This window comes from Cuculus canorus, chromosome 2 (genome assembly GCF_017976375.1).
Source record: "Cuculus canorus isolate bCucCan1 chromosome 2, bCucCan1.pri, whole genome shotgun sequence".
Lineage (NCBI taxonomy): Eukaryota > Metazoa > Chordata > Aves > Cuculiformes > Cuculidae > Cuculus > Cuculus canorus.
The window spans coordinates 129,453,306-129,472,462 of NC_071402.1; the positions used below are offsets into that span (position 1 = coordinate 129,453,306).

The 19,157-nt window shown below is 34.9% G+C and overlaps 1 protein-coding gene across 1 annotated transcript in view; it reads right to left on the reverse strand.

Moving 5' to 3' along the window:
• AHR (aryl hydrocarbon receptor) overlaps positions 1 to 19,157 on the reverse strand; it is a 61,328-nt gene that overhangs the window by 14,832 nt on the left and 27,339 nt on the right. The window contains exons 3-5 of the mRNA XM_054057920.1: positions 5,066 to 5,181; positions 2,012 to 2,101; positions 87 to 210 (exon numbers count right to left, since the gene is read on the reverse strand). Coding sequence (XP_053913895.1) covers positions 87 to 210; positions 2,012 to 2,101; positions 5,066 to 5,181 — 330 coding nt within the window. The remainder of the gene's footprint in view (positions 1 to 86; positions 211 to 2,011; positions 2,102 to 5,065; positions 5,182 to 19,157) is intronic.

A 19,157-nucleotide genomic window follows, 5' to 3' on the forward strand; every position in this document is an offset into this window, starting at 1 on the left:
GTAAGCAAACAAACTTTTTTTTGCATACATAAATTTTTAAAAAACCCAACTAATCAGATCGGCAAACAGGTTAGCTGCATTGTCACCTTGTACGCTTGGTCCAGAATCTGCAGACTGGGCAGGATTTAATGCCCAATGTAGCTGTCGTTGAAACTCAGGTCTGTCTTCTGTGTGAATCAATTCAAATACACTCTGGTGTATGATATCAGACTACATACAAAAAGGAAAAAGGTGAGTAAAAGAAGAGAATAAGAAACTTATATGACAATATGATATAAGCTATCTATTTGACAACACTGCTATGAAAACAGCAAAATCCATTTTGCTCAGGGATAAAAACATACATTTTCATGCAAGTGAAAAGCTTCGCAGAACAATTTCTAGCAGCACAGAAAATAACTCAGTCACATTCATGACTGCAAATGTGAGAAATAACAATAAATGATATCACCTTATAAAAAAATAACATTATGTGAAGATTTTATTTACCTGCTTTTATCTAAGTAAGCCTGGAACTGTTATGCTTAGGTTTTATTTAAATAATTTAATTTCATATACTTGCAAAGAAGGTACTTGCCAGCTTGGAGCTGACCCATCCTAGATGCTACATGAATACAAAAGAAGTCAAATACCCTGAATCAAGTAATTTCCAAAACTAAGCCGAGAAGGTTATAAACACTGGTTTTGTTTGCTTGAAAGGTTTGCCACTCCTTAGGGATGCATCAAAATCTGTAATTACTAAGCACTCATATCATTACCAACTGTGTGGTTAGGTACGTGATCTAAACGGCAAAGCTACAACAGCCAGGATCAGTGATTGAAATAAATTAAGGGGAAAAAAAGCCAATCCAAAATATTCAAGAAAAGCCTCAGTCAACAGAGAGGAGTTAAACTGCCCGTTTTCTGTGTTGACTGAAAAACTCAACCCTTACATAAACCGAAAATATTTAAAATAAAACACAGACCTAAAGAAATTAAACTGGCAATAGCAGAAGTCCACCTCAAACTTTGCTGTGATGAATTTCATAAAATAATTGGCATTTTTCAGAATAAATTGCCAGAAATGCTAATTTTTGTAACTTTAAGACTCTACAATTCTGCATCATTCACTTGATTTATTGGCATTACAATAGAAATATTACGCCCAAATTGTTTTTCATGCTTTTTTCTTCATTTCCCAGCACTGAAAAAATCTGTAACCCCGGAACAATAATATTATGTTTGGAATACTTTTACACAAATTTCCTGCAATTTCTTATCAGTTAGCTAAAATAACAGACCAAGCAGAGTGTCTCCCTATTTTCAGGCAGCAACTGGAGCTATCATTATCCAGTACCCAAAGATATAAACTGATAACTATAAATAACCTTCTATCACCTTAACATAGACTAAATCCCAGGAATTCTCTAAGGAAGGCAGTGAGTGCCCACTGACTCTTGGTCTTTATTATTTTGATATCTGGCCTTAAAGCCCAAGTAAGTTATCTATACATAATCTGCACCATAAATTTTAAATAACAAATGCTTGTTTTGAAATAAATAAGTAAATAAATTAAGTAAATATGAGTGAGAGAACACTAAATTCTAAAGATATTAAAATCACTCAGTTGATATTTAAAACCTCAAGGCATACTGATTTAATTTTGTATGAAAGGTTTCTATTAGAATAATTACCTTCCCATTGAACTATGTCTCACTCAGCATCATAAACTGGGTAACACCACAGTATAAATTTCAAACAGTTGTTCCAGTAAAGACTAATTATGTGTGAAAATATCCTATCTTGCCTAACTCAGCTTTGGAAATTATATTCCTGTTGTGCTTGGCCTGAGGTCCCATTTCAGCTATGTAAGCTGATAAAAAAGTAATACGGTTTGAAAGTAATCCAATGCAAAGTACCTAACTGAGATTTTTATTGCACAAACTATCAGCTCCCAAAGATGAACACTGATGTCCTCTGAAATTAAGAAAAAACTTCTGAAAAAAAAAAAAAGAGAAAAAAATAAACTTACTTGTTGGAATCCCAAGTAGTCTTGGATAGTAGAGGAGACATAAAAAACAAGAGCATCTGCCGTAACAACTAATACAAAACCATTTAATGCCTGGGGAGAAAACACACCAATCTGTCAGCTTTAGAGAAAAATCAGGTTATCATTGTGGCTGTAAGCCTACATCTACTCTAGTCCCCCAATAAAACACGAGCATCCAAGATCATATCATTATCAAACTGTATGAACAGAAGGATTCTTCATTACATCTTTCTACACTATACATGGCACAATGAGGAAAACCACATCTAACAAGACGAACAAAAAAATGTTCTTTTGGAAAATTCAGGGCAGAAGGCAAAGCCTGTTGATGACTTATCTAATCTTGATTGTAGGAGGTGAGGGACAGCAATATGAACAGCTACAGGTTTATCTAATATCATATCAACTTGTATCAACTATAGGTTTATCTAATAGTTCAGAAAGCTTGCAAGGTTCAAGCCTTTGTTACACCCAGCTGCCTGCAGCATGAATGGGAGCCATGTCACAAATCCATTCCCAAAGTATGTTCTATTCATAGTGCAGACAGGCCTAAGAGGACAGGAAATCAAGTGATCAAGATCCCCTATATAGTCCAAAAAATCATTTTATAGCTTACTTAAAATAGAAGACCTCTGCACAAACAGATTGCTGCAAGTAAACAATGTTTTTGAAGAGATTTTCCTCTTCATGAAGCAGCAGACTAAGTGGCTCCTTACTCAAAGTCATGCAAAGGACATTTATCTGAACTCACAGTCAATATGGTTCATGGCAATTGTGATAGCAAACAGTACATTTGTGACTTGGCAGCTCATCTGAAAGGTGCTGATGTATTTCTGTGGATTTCAGTCAAGATTTAACAAAAGGCTGTCTAAGTACACTGTGCCACTTAATTTCCTCATCTGCATTCAAACTCAAAGTTGGCCAGCATACTCAAAACACATTTTTTAAATCTCTTTATTACGTGAAATTATTTTAACAGATAGAAAACGTAAAGTAAGTAAAGGATATCCTATAGCTTCCTTTAGCAACAACATAATGTAGTTTTATTATGAAATGGCATCATTCTTCCAGAAACATTAACTCCCATAGCCTCACACTACGGTAACCACCATAGTTCCTCTTCCATGTTTCACAATACAGCTTTCCTATTTCCTATTTCCTGTTCTTTACTAATACAGTCTAATTAAGTTAAAGATCTGAATAAATGGCTGGTCTTAAAACGCTGTGAACCACCTATTTAATGTGCAGACATTTCGTAATCTATTCTCATAAACAGCTATAAGCGCTACAAAACCTCATGACATAATTTAGTGAACTTTACCTGAAAACAGAATGAGCTTAAAAAAACAAACCCACAACAAATAACAGTAATAATCTGAAAGCTTTTAAGGAAGAGATACAGCTTAATTTTAAGGAAGGCACATCCATGTATTTGATCTCTGTTTGCACAACATATTGATTTGGTAAGACAGTTTCTACATTGACAATTAAACACATCATCATTTTCTGCTTGTTATAAAACAATAAAAAACATCTGATGAACAAATAAACCCAAATAAAAACAATATGGTATATATTCATACCACTTCTGTAAAAAAAAAAAAAAAAAAGTGAGAATAAAAAAGGAAATGTTCATCATCAGTTATAGTTTTTGGAAACCTGTGTGACAAAAAAAGACTTCTCAGGTTAGGCAGAACTAAGGCTTTTACCACTATTTAGATCTTACTGATGCTCAACATCTTCTGGAAAATTCCCAGTTTCATCACTTATTTGTTACATTCACTGAAAAAGCTCTGGACATTCATGCTCATTTTTAGATATAAAATATTTACAAAGCAAGTAATACAATTAAGAAATTCAGTTCATCTATTTACTTCCCAAGTAGGCAGAATTTACAGTAACAAATGTCATCCGTTTCATTTTCATATTGTAAAGTAGTTTGCTACAGCAGTTTCATCATATAACTTCCATTTAGAAGTTAAAAAATAACTGCATTTCACATCGACGAGGGAACTTCAGTGTAAGTCATATACTGTACCTTTCGAGATCATTTCCGTTTTGAAAGAAAGCTGTTCACCCACAGTAACACTCAACAGTTTTTTGATATACTTTATTAAGGTTAAAAAAATCACATATATGTCCTAGTTTTTTTAGTCAGTTTAGGAAACAATCTTCCACTAGCACTAGTTTACAGTAATTGTTCCATGGGATTCTTAGAAACTATTTTCATTTCTACCCTTTTAACACCTCATTTTGCTCTAAGCAAACCATTGGCTTTGACTGACCTAATGATTTGCCACTTCTGACACATCAGTGGGAAACCCGCGTACACGATAGCCTATCAATAGTTCAATTAGAACTGTAGGTCACAGTAAATCTACTTTGTGAAAGTAATCAGAACATTGGAATACATTAGTCATTTCTTAAGTTTAATCCGGACGTAGTATTATAATGTTACATTTCACGTGCTTTGACAATTTCGGACATTAAAACAAATTATAAAACCAACTACATACTTTTAAAAACCCCTATTTTTCATTAATAGTTTCCAGTAGTTCACATCGCTAAAAGTTATTGAAAGTAGTGTAAAATTTGTCCTGAGCCTATACTGTGAACTCCACGTTCTTTCAAACCCCTGAGAAAGCAAGACATCCAGCAAGCCCAAGATCTTTTAAGGAGCAATTAGTCAACAAATTTACAACAGGTGACTAACCTATATGAACTTTATGAAAATTGTTTCTTTATATCAACATCTTTATTAACAACAGATGCAAAAAGATGGAAAAAAATAAATCTAAGAAATGACTCGGAAAGAGCTGAGCATGCTGTAGCCTAGCACCCACTCCTCAAAGTCATTACTACCACCAGAGCAAAGTGCCAGAGCTGTAGATTAACCTAAAGAAAATGAGGAAAGAGTCTAACAATAAGAAAACTTTCTTTTTAAATCTCATCACTGAATAACTGATACATTAGATACAACATAATCCTTCCTTGAAAATGTAGATCTTTTTATACTACATCCAATACAAAACATACCTGCAGTAAGAGTTCTCCTTCCAGGATCTGCATCCCTTCTCCACGTTTTGCAGTTCTACAGTTTTCCTGAATGCCATTTCTTTCTGGTCTTGTAGAGTTAGAAGATTTTAATGCAACTAAAAAAAAAGAAATAAAAAAGTTGGTTTACCTTTGAAAGGGTCACTAGAAATTTATGTGATAATGTGCTATTTTGTGTAAGAAAAAAATATATTTAAAATTGCTTATAAAGTCAATCTAATACAAGATTTCTATTTGAATAGTAGTTTTTTTCCTTAACTTTAGAGATAACCCCAAAACTCATCACCCATCTCCTTTATAAACTCTACTACTTACACAATAGAATCAATATTGAAATAAATCCCACTCTCATTACTGATTCTTTTTATTTCCTTTTCTCCTTCTCTTTACTATAAGGCTCACTTTTAGTTTGTCACTAGTCAATAAAGGACATTTTTATTTTCATAAAACAACCTCCTATAAACTGATAGCAACAATGACACCACTTGTCATCTAATTTCGGACATCAAACTATGGTACGCCAGATAAGCCTAAAATAAAGCTCCCCATAGAGAGAGGAAGGAAAAATACAGGAACCCTAAATGCACATTACACATTAACGTAAACAAAAGAAAGCTATTCAAACAAAAAGGCTTTTTTTTTCTGCCATAGTTAAATTTTAACCATCTAAACAAGTAAGTAAGCTTTCCAATTTCAGATAAAATACTATAACCATGAATTCAGGTCACAGATATATCCACCCACCTCTGCATTGTGTCTTCTAGTGAACATGATGCTGTCAAGTAAAACTAAATACTCCACGACTGTCCACAACAATTCAGAATTTATCTACCTTCCACATAGTTCTAGAATTTTTTAAAAAGTCTCTGAATCTGAAATTAAGTCTGCGTGGGTCTGTAGGGTCTAAACAGCTTAAAGTTACTCGACTAAATGTATCTTAAACCTTTACCATAAAGCTAAACACCACCTCTAGCCCTCCAACCCCAAACCTTCTAAACTGCAAAGCAAAGGCAATTTATAAAAGCAACTGCACTTTTATAAAGTACCAAGTATATCTTGTAACACTGAGATACTCACTCTAAATCCCAAAGGATTTTTCAACCTGCTGAAAACCTTCATTTTTCAGCTGCTCACACCTTTAGTCAAAAATCCTAAAGAACTCTTGTTTACTCACTTTTCAACTAGTTTAAACGATATTTTACACTAAGTATATTACCGAAAGATAAATTATGCTTTTCACTTCTTTTTAAGCTATCACTGCTGCTAACAGCTTTCAAGCCAGACAGTTTTCATTAAAATATCCCTCAAAGGCACTGCAGAGTAAAAACACGTTCTAAAAAGACATTAACTGATTAATCAGTCAGGAATTTATCCAAGGGTTTGCTTTGAAATTAAAACCTTAATGCTTTTCTTCCTACCAGATAGTTAAAAAGTCCTGCAATAGGCCACACAGGATTGGAATCACAAAGTGAGTGAAAGAGGTAGCAATATTTTTTTCCCAAGTATTATTTTAAAAGGATATCTAGAACATTCACTAAACCTCCCTGAAGTTCACTGGCAATAGAATAAAATTTCTTATCTTTTTCATTTATATTCTATGATTATTGAGAGATGCCACGTTTTGCTTTGGAATTCGCAAGTGGAGATACCTAATCACACTTAGCAGTCTGACAAATACCATTCTCAATTACATACAGGTGGATTTTTTCTTTCATAAAATAATAAAAGAGAAGGAGGAATTACAGGTTCTTGAACAGTGAATGATGCTCTGTTCTACACCTATCAAGTGACAGAGCTCCAGAGCTCAAACACAGCTGAAACACTATTATGGCTGTATTCCTCCTAGATTTCAAAGCATGTATATAGGTACAGGTGAATTCACCCTTTTTGCTGAATTTGCAGAAGTAAGAATGCAGATGAAATCGAGCTGTTGTAAACTGAAACAGATGAAAAAATGTTGACAATCTAGGGTAAAAGAAATAGAAGATACAGAAGAAATTACAGCTTTATACACCATTTAGTGTGTACAACTTCTCCCAAAACCCAAACCTGCCACCCAGTCACTACAATTTCTCCCTCAACACTGGATGAAAAGATGGCAATACATGGGACTTCATGTTCTAAGACTCTGGATATGCATCACTGAGTGACAGCTCTAACATACCTATACGCTTTTACAGACTAAGTTAGAAAAAAGGTTAACAGTTCCATCTATGGAAAGGAAAATTTTTATTATCCCTCTTCTCCAGTACTAGAGGTATCAAAACTGAAGTGCAGATATTGCTTAGGTAGGTGTGGTTTCTTGATTGCATCAAAACTAAATTGCATTTACTAAATAAAACTCAAATTGTGTTTATCTGGTACTAGAAAATGCCAGTTTCACAAAAATCAAAAGTCAAATTGTCTAGAAGCACATAAAAATAGCAACAACAGAATCCATTTGTTGTTAGGAGGAAGTGAGAGAAATATAAGTAATAATGTAGAAGTAAACAGGAAAGATGACCAAATATTTCTATTTAATACTTCTGAGAATAACAAGTGAGATACTGACATTTCATGATGAGAGTCCTTTTAGTCCAACAGAGCTACAGAGAAGTTACTGAAGATAGATACTTTAGATTAACCAGACTTTATAAACTTTAGTCAAGATGTTAAAAACAGCCTGTTGAGTTTCCTACTGGGTAGACAACACAATGAAATGGATGATACAGAACTCTGAATAATAAATACCTCAAAGAAAGTAGTATTAAAAAAAAAAAAAAAATCAGCATTCAAATGAAGTATAAACTTTGATTAAATAAATTATATGTGTAACTTGTAAACTTTACAATGTTAATATAATTGAGGTATGTTAATTATGAGACCTGTGGGATTAAACTTCTTTATCAATACTCATCAAGTAAACATAAAAAAAATTACTAGGAAGATTTTAGGTTAACACAAATACAATAAAAGTAAGAGACAACACAGGTCCCTGGCACTGAGCAACCCTAGCTACTTGGATGCAAACTTGCAATGTTGTGTTTCAATACAGTCAAACTGAAGGCTACCAGATCCCAACAACAACTGGTCTTACAGCATGGGAGGGGCATCTTGCTACTCAGTAACTCTGAAAAGACTTAGTCACAATTCACCATGCTGTGACCTCAGAAATATCAGCTGGAGATACAGTAACAGTGGATGATAAGGAGATCTAAAGCTAAAAAGGGTAACTCATGGAAAGGAAATACTACAGTCAACAGCACCCAGTTTAAAATCAGCCACATACTCTGCTACTTCTCATAGTCTGTTACTCATGTAGTCAGATGAAATAATCCCAATAAACTATTGCTTTATAATTTTTGAATCTCTGAAGTAAGTGCAACACGCCAGCCTATCCCTTCTTAATTTTCAGCCAGAGGAAATTAAAATATGAATACTTCCACAGGGTAAACAGAAAAAAGCCTCTATAATACTCCAAGAAGACAAAACAGAAAATCAAATTACTTCACAGAATTTCCCATGAATAACACTAAAGCAAAAAAAATTAAAGCACAGTTTATACCTCTTAAAAAAAAAAAAAAGATTTTCTGCTACACAAGTTTGCAAGAGGGCTAGATTTTAAACACATGCTTTCCAAGTAGGTTAATGATTATCACTTAATCCTTTGTCCAGCAACAAGCATCATTTTGATTGTCTGGAATTTCCTGATTCAATGTAAAAGCTAAATCCCAAACCCAACAAAACTAGATAGTGACCTTTAATAGCTTTTCAAGACACAGAAGAACATTATAGATTCTCGTAGATTTGTTTTAGAATTCTGAAATGCTTTAGCACACAAACAAGTAAAATTAAAAGACAGTCAGTTTTACATTGTATCTGCAGACAAATTAAACAATGATAACATCAATGTTTACCAGCTCCTTATCTTCGGTTCTAACCATTAAATTCAGGTGATAGAGAGGTAGTGTACTTTGTTAGATTAACAATAAACAAATCTGACATACAATCACTTCTTCAGGTCTGGAACAGAATATAAGAAACTCAGTTCTAACTACTGCCAAAAGCCATCTTCCATTTTAAACCTATATAATTAATCATTGAAACATTATTAAACATTATTTTCAACACCTAAGGAGAGGAGGTATTAAGCATTCTCCCTTCTTTCCAGGGAATAACATTCAGTGTAAGAATGTGCTTTAGGATATGTCCTAAACTGTCTGAGTTACAAGCAGCATGCTGAATCAACTGACAGTATGTGACAGATAAATTTCAGGAATTGTGTTGAGATGCTCAGAAATTATTCTCTTGGTTATGATGCAAAAAATCAGCATGCTTAGCAGCTGCTGGAGTAGTAGGAATAACAACATATCTGGCCTTTTAAAATGCATTTCCCTCAACATTAGACCTGTTGCTTTCACCTTTTATGGGAGAAGATTCTCAGATTCCCCGTCTTCAAACCAGGTCCCTGAACTAAGACACACTTAACATCAACACTGATTATGATTTCTCAGTGGATGCAGTTGGAAACAAAACCTTCAAGTCCTCCCCTCACTACCTATGAGCAGTGATCAAGAAATAAAGAGATTTCATGTAATGCAATAATCTTAATTCTTAACAACAGAAGCATAGAAAAGAATATGAGGAAAATTACTTTTTAAAAAATGAAGAATCTATCCATCATCTCATTTAATATCCATGCTGTCCTCCCAAACAGGTCAAACACTTCAAATACTTGATCTCTACAGTTTCTGTTTTGTAGGTGAGCTCCCCCAGAGCTGCAACCCACAACTGGTGTCCTCTTCCTTCCAGGCTGTCATTCCTGTTCTCAGCAAGAACCTTTGCCACCATTTCTTCACTTGAGAATCAGCCGCTTTAAAGAACCATCTGCACTATTGCAAAATCAAAGACGACACAGCCACCTGTAGCTACCAGAGCACCTTCAGCAGGAGCCCTGCCCACAGGGGTTCCTTAGTTTACTAGAAGTTACAACTACAGAATCGCAAAATTGTCACAGAGCAAGTGCAAATGCCCTCTATTGACACTTGAGATAGCACTACCTATACTCGTTATAAAGTTAATAATGTAACTGGAGATGCAGAAAATGCAGCGTAAGATATATGACAGCAACTACCCAGCCAACTTTCTGATGGGCATTCAGATAGAAGCCTGACTTAACACACAAATCCTTGTCTAATTTACTATGACTTTAAGAAAATAATACTGCCAGTTAACCTTCTTAAAGTAAAGAAGTGGCATAGAAAAACTGTTCAAATTCTGCTGTCCATGAAAGAGATGACACACCTACAACATTTGGACAAATATTCAAAAATGAAATTCAACAAAAACACCTTTAACCTGCATGTGCTACTGTCTTATGGAACATTCAGTTGTCTGGCCACAGAACAGAAGATGAGCATCCCTAGCAGTGGCAATAGTCAACTCAGCCAAACCAAGTTCTATTATACTGTTTCCCTTAAACCTAAAAACTACTTAATTTGGAAAAAAAAAGTACTTCTTTGCAAAGGATTAGAAAGAACAAAATAAACAAGAAAAAATAAAGGTTTTTATAAACAGAATAAAGTTTTTGTAACAGAAACAAAGAAAATACACCATATTCGCTGGTGCTCACCTGTGGAAGCTGGGATTATTCTCAACTGAAACCTGAATATTCCCACACCAAATATCTCTTACTATTATTAAAGGAGCGAAGACGTGTCTGATTAAACAGATCTTCCACCTCAAAATTCACCTAAACCAGCCATGGGTTATAAAAGTGCTTAACCGATTCAGCAATTACTGGCTAAAAAGCTTCATGGAAAACATACCAAGATACTCGGAAATTAGCACCTTTCCTCTGTCCTACCTACTCTTCCCTGAAGGAAAAACATAAAGGTTTTGAGGAGCCAGGGTAACTCACCACAGAGAAGTATAGAGAGGAATATAGAGATCTCAAATTTTATTTGGGCCTTTTTAAATCATATTGAGATGCAGCAAATTACTTAAATCAGGATGGAGATAACTTCTACTTTTAGATGAATGATCTGTTCAAGCCTAACACTGTATTGAAGTAACACTTGCCTGTATCACAAGTACATCATTAGCACATCAGTCATGCAGTCCTGGAATTTAATCTTAAAAGTGCTTCCCAGAACTGTTTTATATCAAACTTTGGAATAGTTCCCAATGTTCGGCCAAACAGGTCAAAGTTCACAGTCAGAACAAATTTAGACTGTTTCATAACCTTTTCAGTAGAATTATAAGTTCGACTAGTCTGTTATAGATTACTTTAAAAAACAACAGTTCTCATGGGGTTGGTCTTACTTATTTCAGTGACAAACACTAAACTCTAACACGATGCTCACCAGCCAAAACAAGGCAAGGAAGACACTACTGAAAAAACAGAGTTTAATATTAAACTCTTGCCTAAATCATTAACATATGCTAAACTGTTTATACTGGCAAAAGATCCATTTTAAGTGGAAGAAAATACTATAAATATTCACGTACCTACATATAACCTTAGCTATCTCCATACTTAAGATTATATGAAACATTTTGCATCTGCTATCTCTGAGACTGGAAAGGGAAAAATGTTTATGAAAGTCATTAAGTAACACAAATCAAAAAATGCAATTAATGATTTTTTTTAAGATAAAACATGCATTGACTGCATATTTTGTAAATAGCTGCACTTCTACTAGAAAGCATGAACTGTTCATATCATTAATATAACTGGCTAAGAATTGATCTGTACTTAGAAATACAAAAGAAAACAAACACAGCTGAGAATCATCATAAATGTATCTCTAAAGTATTAGTTAATGCTACACCAAGAGGTACAACAGACTTCTCTGTAGACTGCATATACAAGTAAAAAATGTTACATATGGGGAAAAAAAAGTTTCCACCATATTTTGCATTCTTAAGTTTTGTATTTCCTATCTATTCACTCATGAATGCTGAATAATTTTCAAGATAACTTTATATTGTTTATTTCTATTGTACTAACAGCTGAGCAAATACTTGCACCAAAGTACTAAAAAGAAAGGCGTTTTATGGTGAAAAAATTGTTTGTTCATAGAAATTCTGGTAGGACAATTCATAAATATTCCACTGATTTAGCATAAATTTATCATTTATTTGATCAGCCTGCTCTTGTTGTACACCCACTTTCCTCATGACCAGATTTTGACACGCCTTTGTTTTTAACACAGACAAGTTTTTAAGGTTGAAGAGTTCCATATTTTGACTTTCTAATGCAAATATCTTAACCTTAAATAGTGCCATCTATTAACAATTAAATTTGAAAGTTGTGATAAGCATGAGCATTTTTATATCTTTCATGTCTGAATAGGAAACAACTTAAGGGCAGTCTTCCTTCGAAGATACAGTACGATTTACAATGCAGCTTGTAAATTACAGTAAAATGGATGGATGGACATATAACAACATGTACTTTCATTAGTATCAAAACACCAAAACATTAACATAAATAAAAATGTTAAAAATACATCACTATTCTGACACAGTCCAGAGCAATACATGCAGAAAACAATTTACAAAAGTAGTCATGGAAGTTGAACAACCAGATTTTGTAAACTTAGCAAAATGAGGGTGAAATTGTACATTTGCGAGTGACTAGTAACAAAGGATACCTTCTTCCTCTTAAGCATATTGATGACAACGTGCCAAACTGACAATACTGGAATTGTTTTCAAAGGAAATATTTCACTTTTAAAGCAGAAAAGTACCAACAAAACATATGCAGGAGCTGCCTACATCTTGATATTTCCATTACAAAGGCCAAATAAAGGTTAAATCAGTAACAAACCTCTGAATTCGGAAGACAGTGCTTTGATTCTTCAGCATATTTTCAGCTAGTGCTGAGACAAAAAAAAAACACGTCTAGAAATTTATGAAAAGGAACTGAACAAACCTAAGAGCCATAGAAGACAGGCATTTCTTGATTTGGCCTCAAAGAAATTATTTATGGTTAAAGAGAGAGAAAACACCATGAAGCAGCTATCACAATAGAATAAGCCATATCACTGTAAATACTTTCAAAGAAATTAGTACACTACGTCTGGTGAAGGGAGAAACAGAACAGACTGAGGGAGAATAACACTTTTACTAGAAAAAGTTTTAACAAGAGAGATGGGGGGAGTCTGAAAAAATATTTTCATTAATTAAAAAAGGAGAAGATAAAGGTAAAAAGTAAGCAGTCATGTTCCGAAAATTCTCTGGTCTTTTGAGAATCACTATCTTAACTACTGTGCAGAAACAGATCGCCTGCTGATGTTTATAAATCTCTAGAAATCAAGAATTTCCACGTGTGCTTCTCGTTTGCAATGCAGAGTTTGTTCTGGTATCTCCAACCAGAGTCCCTTGGTTCCACAGACCTGCACTGAACACGATGCAAGTTTTGCATGTGTGCGCTCCTCAATTTTCAGTCATCCAGTACTTTCTAGTTTAACCCAAATTCAAACCAAGTAAAATGCAAACTCATCAGCCATACAATCAGACATGGCAGACAGAGCCTAAGTCTACCCAGATGTAAGGATGTTCAAGTATACAAGACATTTTCTTTAAGGAAGGAAAAAATGTAGGATTTTTCCCAAACTGCTTAGGCTAGAGAGAAAACAGAAAAGAGGAAATTTTCATCTCTAAAAGTGAATGATTCCAGGGGTTAAAAGTGCCTTAGTATATATGGTTTCAATAGAAAATACTAGGAGCATTTAGGGGTTGCCAGCAAAGTCTCCACTACAGTAAAGCCATATTTATTTGCTAGACTTCTATATATACTTTTTATACTTCTGGTATAATCAAGATGAAGAACTTTCAAAATTGAGTGTGTATTAAAATTCGTCCCTGAACGTTTCATAGACTGTGGATGAAAACAGACTTAAAACCCAAAAATAAACCAGTAAATATTTTGTCAGCATTGGACTGAAATTACTCAAGGTACAGCTTCAGGTCTTCCCAAGGGTCTGCTGTACTTACACTTCAGACATGTCTTCATGCATATTTTACACTGAACAACAGAAAAGCACAGAAGTGGTACACATTAACTTCTGCAGGAGTCTAAAAGATTATTTTCACTGCAACCAATATGTAAAAAATAGATGTGAGGAATAAAAACAGCATGCAGCATTTTTCTCAATGCCAAATACTATGGTTTTAGAACGTGTGCTCTTTCAGATTCACCGTACAAAACCCATCTAATTTTAAAATGACCTTGGGTTTCCCTCACTATACAAAAAAGGCCAAAAGTAAAAAATATTATTTTCCATTTATCTGTGATCAAATACTACGCTGAAATAATTTAGCACAAAAGCTATTTTTGGCAGAAGGAAGTCTGTTGTTTGCCCTTTCAAAACTGAGTGTCTGCGAGCTCAGAACACTGCTACTTGATTTCCAGGTCTACAGCAAGGATACATTTCCAATGTTCAGAGTTATAAATCATAAGACAGACAAAAACTTGGCAGGAGTATCACTCTTTTTTCTATCTAAACTTCAAGCAAATTTCACTGGCCAAGACTCAAAAGGAACTGTGAATTTCTCAGAAATTACATTTCTGGATCACAAGATTATTTATGAGACAGTCAATAAGTTTACTGTTCTAGTACAAAAAAAATACTTCTAAAAAATCTAATATTTGTTTGGTATAACTTACCTACGCCACCAACAGACAAAAAAAAAAAAAAAAGAAACTTTCAAAAGGCTTCAAAGCCCTTCTGTACACCTTTTGTGGATAAACCTCTTTATCCTGAATACTCTTTAACACTTTAATCTCCCTTTCTTCAGTCTGGTTTTCATATGTTGTACTTAAACAGAGCATGTATTTGAATGTGTCTTTTACAAAAGATTTTTATTTGGTGTTGTAATTTTTGTCATTTAAATAATTCAATTAAATGGTATATCTGCAAAAAAAAAAAAACCATACAAATGCAAACCAGCAACTTCTAAAAGTGTCTTAAAGTTATACAAAAGTGAACCAGCGAGTCAGAAATCTACTTGCTGTTTTACTGCACATGAAGTTACGTGTTTACTGAACTGCAATTTCAATCATAAAATTAATTTCTAATAAAACTAGGAGACATATTTTAATAGTTTGTTTTACTGACAAGCCATTGTTCTGCTAAGTGCATAACTACATGGGTAAATACTAAACGTGAGGAAGAAGAAAACCATAACCCCCTTTCTCTCTAGAACATGAAATATGGTAAAGCCTCTGCTAAAAAGATCTGTCTCTCCCTGGTATTCTTTTTATACCAGCAGAAAGCCTCTTACATGAAATGAACCTTAACCTCTCTCCTACGGAAAGCTGAATAGGTAACGGCAGGTAACCAGGACAGGAATTAGATTTTACCTAACGAGTTTCTTTGTGATGGATCAAATGTATAGCAACCTCCTAAGCCAGAAATCGGACAAGACGCTGGATTTACAGTTATTTTCAAGAAACACCTAAGCCTTCATAGGTAAACCGTCATTCTTTTAGGATATTTAACTGCAACAGTCTCCAAACCCAATAGCTATCTTTCCCTGTGACTTCAGTCATGGCAGTATTTTAAGACAGCAGAACTACTATCTAAAAATGAGAGAAAGGCAGTAAACAGTACAGCATCTATGGCTTAGGTATATTTTTCAGATGGTAACAGACACCATTATACTTTTCAAGTAAATATAGGACTACAAGTTACACTATAGCGTGTACATGGGGGAGGTGAGAAAAAGAAAGGCAGAGAGGCTGAAGACAATGAGGAAGCCATCAAAAACATGTCTAAAAGATGAGTGAGAAGTTGGATGCTTTTGTGGTTCTGACACTGCCTTCCTGCGCGATGTAGTGGAAATCATGCAGGTACCTCATTCTCCATTTCCTTAACGATGAAACTGGAAAAAGAGCAATTCTAACCCTTGCAGCACTGCAAGGATAAACGCAGTAAAGATTTAGAAGTTCAGATTCTGTAGTTGGGATATATTTTACTGCCATTAATGTGAAAATCATATTAGATAATACATAGTTTAAAGCTTATGATGACATCATATTTTAATATTATCTTTTCTGACAACTTTAGATCATTACAATGAACTGTAAAGTTTATCAAATAAAGAACTGTGAATGGTTACAGTCTAGATACAACAAGTTAAAAATTTCAATGGCTTTCTACTTAGCAGAAAAAGTGAAAAAATATTGCACTGGGTTTCATCTCAGCCACTTTCACCAAGCACTGTGCTTAGGAGAAGCCTGTATTTCTGATCAAGCATCAGAAAGCAGAATTAGCAGCGCCAAGGATTATATAACATCTGTTGTTAAGGGTTAGACTGTGACGCAAAGAAAAAGCTATATTTTATTCATTACAACTCTAAGGAAGGAAGAAGGATAAAGGCAAGGAGAGCTGTGAAGAAGGGGAACTGGAGCAAACAGGCTAAATTCTGGAAGAAAATTATTTGAGGGAAACAAGAATCTCTGTCTCCTGTCATCTGCTCTCCCCCACAGGGCTGCATTTCACAGGTGGCCAGTTTCAGAATGTCCATGAGTGAACCTGCAAATACCTCCATTTTCAGACACTGTCTGATAAAAACACAGACAAACCACAGCTGTAAGTTTTGCAAAGCTTATTTCCTTAATTCTACCATTAGAGGATTTTATACTAAATGCTAAAATATACCTTAGATACATTACACTGAGTATTAACACAGACTTGCTACTGGAACATTTCACCCAGAGAAGTCACAGATGAGCTTTGACCACCTGATTTACTGGGAGATGTCCCTGCCCATGGTAGAGGAGTTGGAACCAGATGATCTTTAAGGTCCCTTGTGACTCAAACCATTCTATGATTTTCTAGTCTTTCAGAAAAAGGAACTGCTCAACTGCCTGGGAAGCATATGAAGACAGCCACAGTAAAGCTGACACAAAAGGCTAGTTTGATTAGCACATTAGCAGGCAAATCTACCAGTTGACATAAACACAACACGTTTTTTATCTTAGAAACGTTTTAATGCATTTTATGTTTTAAGATTCAAAATTTAGAGTTTTACTTATGATCTGAATAATCAGTCCAGTTAAGGCTCTATTATCAATAATTCTAAACGCAGAAGTGATACACTCCTTTCATAGCACAAGCTTTTCAGTAAACCATAAATCATATAAAATTGGCTCAATATTTTCAATACTCCCATTCTACTTTTAATAAACTGCCTCATAAATCAACATAGCTACTCAAACAGTATTCACTAGGCATCACCACTTAATTGACCCATTGATACACCTCAGCAAAGAAAGCTCCTGCTTTCAGAAGATTGCCCTGGAGGAGAAGCACAAAAAACCAAAGGTGAGTGATAGTATCTCAGACTTGTTATACACGATTTCAGTTTCTTGTTGCTGTTTTACTCTTCAGAAGAGCAGTGTGACTTGTTTGGACCTGGTTGGGGAGGGGATGGGTTGAGGGGTTTTGAGGGTCTAGGGGGTTTTGTTTGTTTGTTTTCTGTTTGCATTATCTTGTCTTTGCTTGCTTTCAAGCTATTTAGATATACAACTTCTTGTGAGAATCTGACAGCACAAGGGACCTTTCTAGAGTTGTGAAACTACCTGGCCAGTGAGCTGATAAGGTACCCATGATGTGTTGTTGCAGTGTCTTCTATCTCTGGGGCTGACAACTCTGTGCCACAATTTAAAAGGAATTTCCATCTGTTTCCATATAACTTTGTTCCACAGTTTTACAGAAAATATGAGGCCTTGCTAGATGTACAGAAAGAACAGTCCATTTCACTGACTTGACTCTTCACACACATTCCTTTCTTGCTAGTGAATACCATAAATTCTTATTTCTAAAGAAATTTTGACATTTGGAAGCTGTATGTAAATAATCACCATTTCCTCTTGAAATGCCTTTTGAAGCATATTCAACCTTCACTGCAGTTGAAATGCCACTGGAAGACAGAACTGGAAGGTGTAATGTCTTGAAGGAGACAAAGTAATATTTTCAGTCAGTATCTGTAGAAATTTAAGACCTGAGAGGGACCACATCACCACAATAAACATTCTTAACAATACTTACTAGCTCCTCTTTTTTTTCCTGAAATCCTAGTAAGGCTTATTTTGCTAGTAGAAACCTTCAAATCTCCAGTGTACATTTCATCACGTCCAGCTTATTCCTATGTCCTCCTGCGTTAACATCACCCATTAACTTCAATAGCTCTTCTCCATTATCGCTGTTAACCTACCTGGTATATCCACAGACAGCAATCATAACCCCTAGCCTTCATTTTGCCATGCTAAACTTGACAAACTTGGAGTCATCTCCTGTAATTACACTCTCTAGATCTTCTCTGCATCTGTTCCAATTATATTCATAAGACCTTAACTTGATTTTACAAACTGAATGATGCCTCTCAGATATTCTAGAGAATCTCAGTTGTTTTAAACAGAATTTGATAAATAGAATAATCATGTGTTACGGGAACAGACCACCCAATACTATCTCCAAAACTGCCTCAGGAGCCCTGACCAATAACTTCAGAAGGAAAGAACAAAAGATGACTAGTGCAACTTAATGAACAGTCTTCCCCATCGCTGTATATAAGCCCCACCAAAAAAAGCTGAAAAAAGAATAACTACAAGTTTATAAAAATACTTTTCATCAGTATTTATTAATTGCAGCTACTGAAATGAAAAACATTCTTAACTGTTCAAACCAGCTACTAAAATGTTACTGTCTGGCTCCCAGACTTCTGAAAAGTTACATAATAGGAAACAGTGTTTCAATATGGACAATTTTAATACAGATTGATGCGGCAATAGGCCAGAATACTGCGCAACTCAATTTCAGAAGGCCAGGTCCCTATAAAGAACCCAATAAATGAAGTTTGGAGTTCTACACCCAAAATACTGTCAGGAATTCTTGCAAGTATCTTATACACTTGAGTTTCCTAAGTTTCACCGTAGGCCCCACCACACAGAGTTGCCATACCTCTCTCCGGATGGGCTTGGTACCCACTTCACTGTGACCCTATGGTCCAGAAACTAGGTGTTCTCCTGACTTCCCCTATACAGCAAAAAATCCAGGTTTTTGTGACAGCTGCTAGCCAC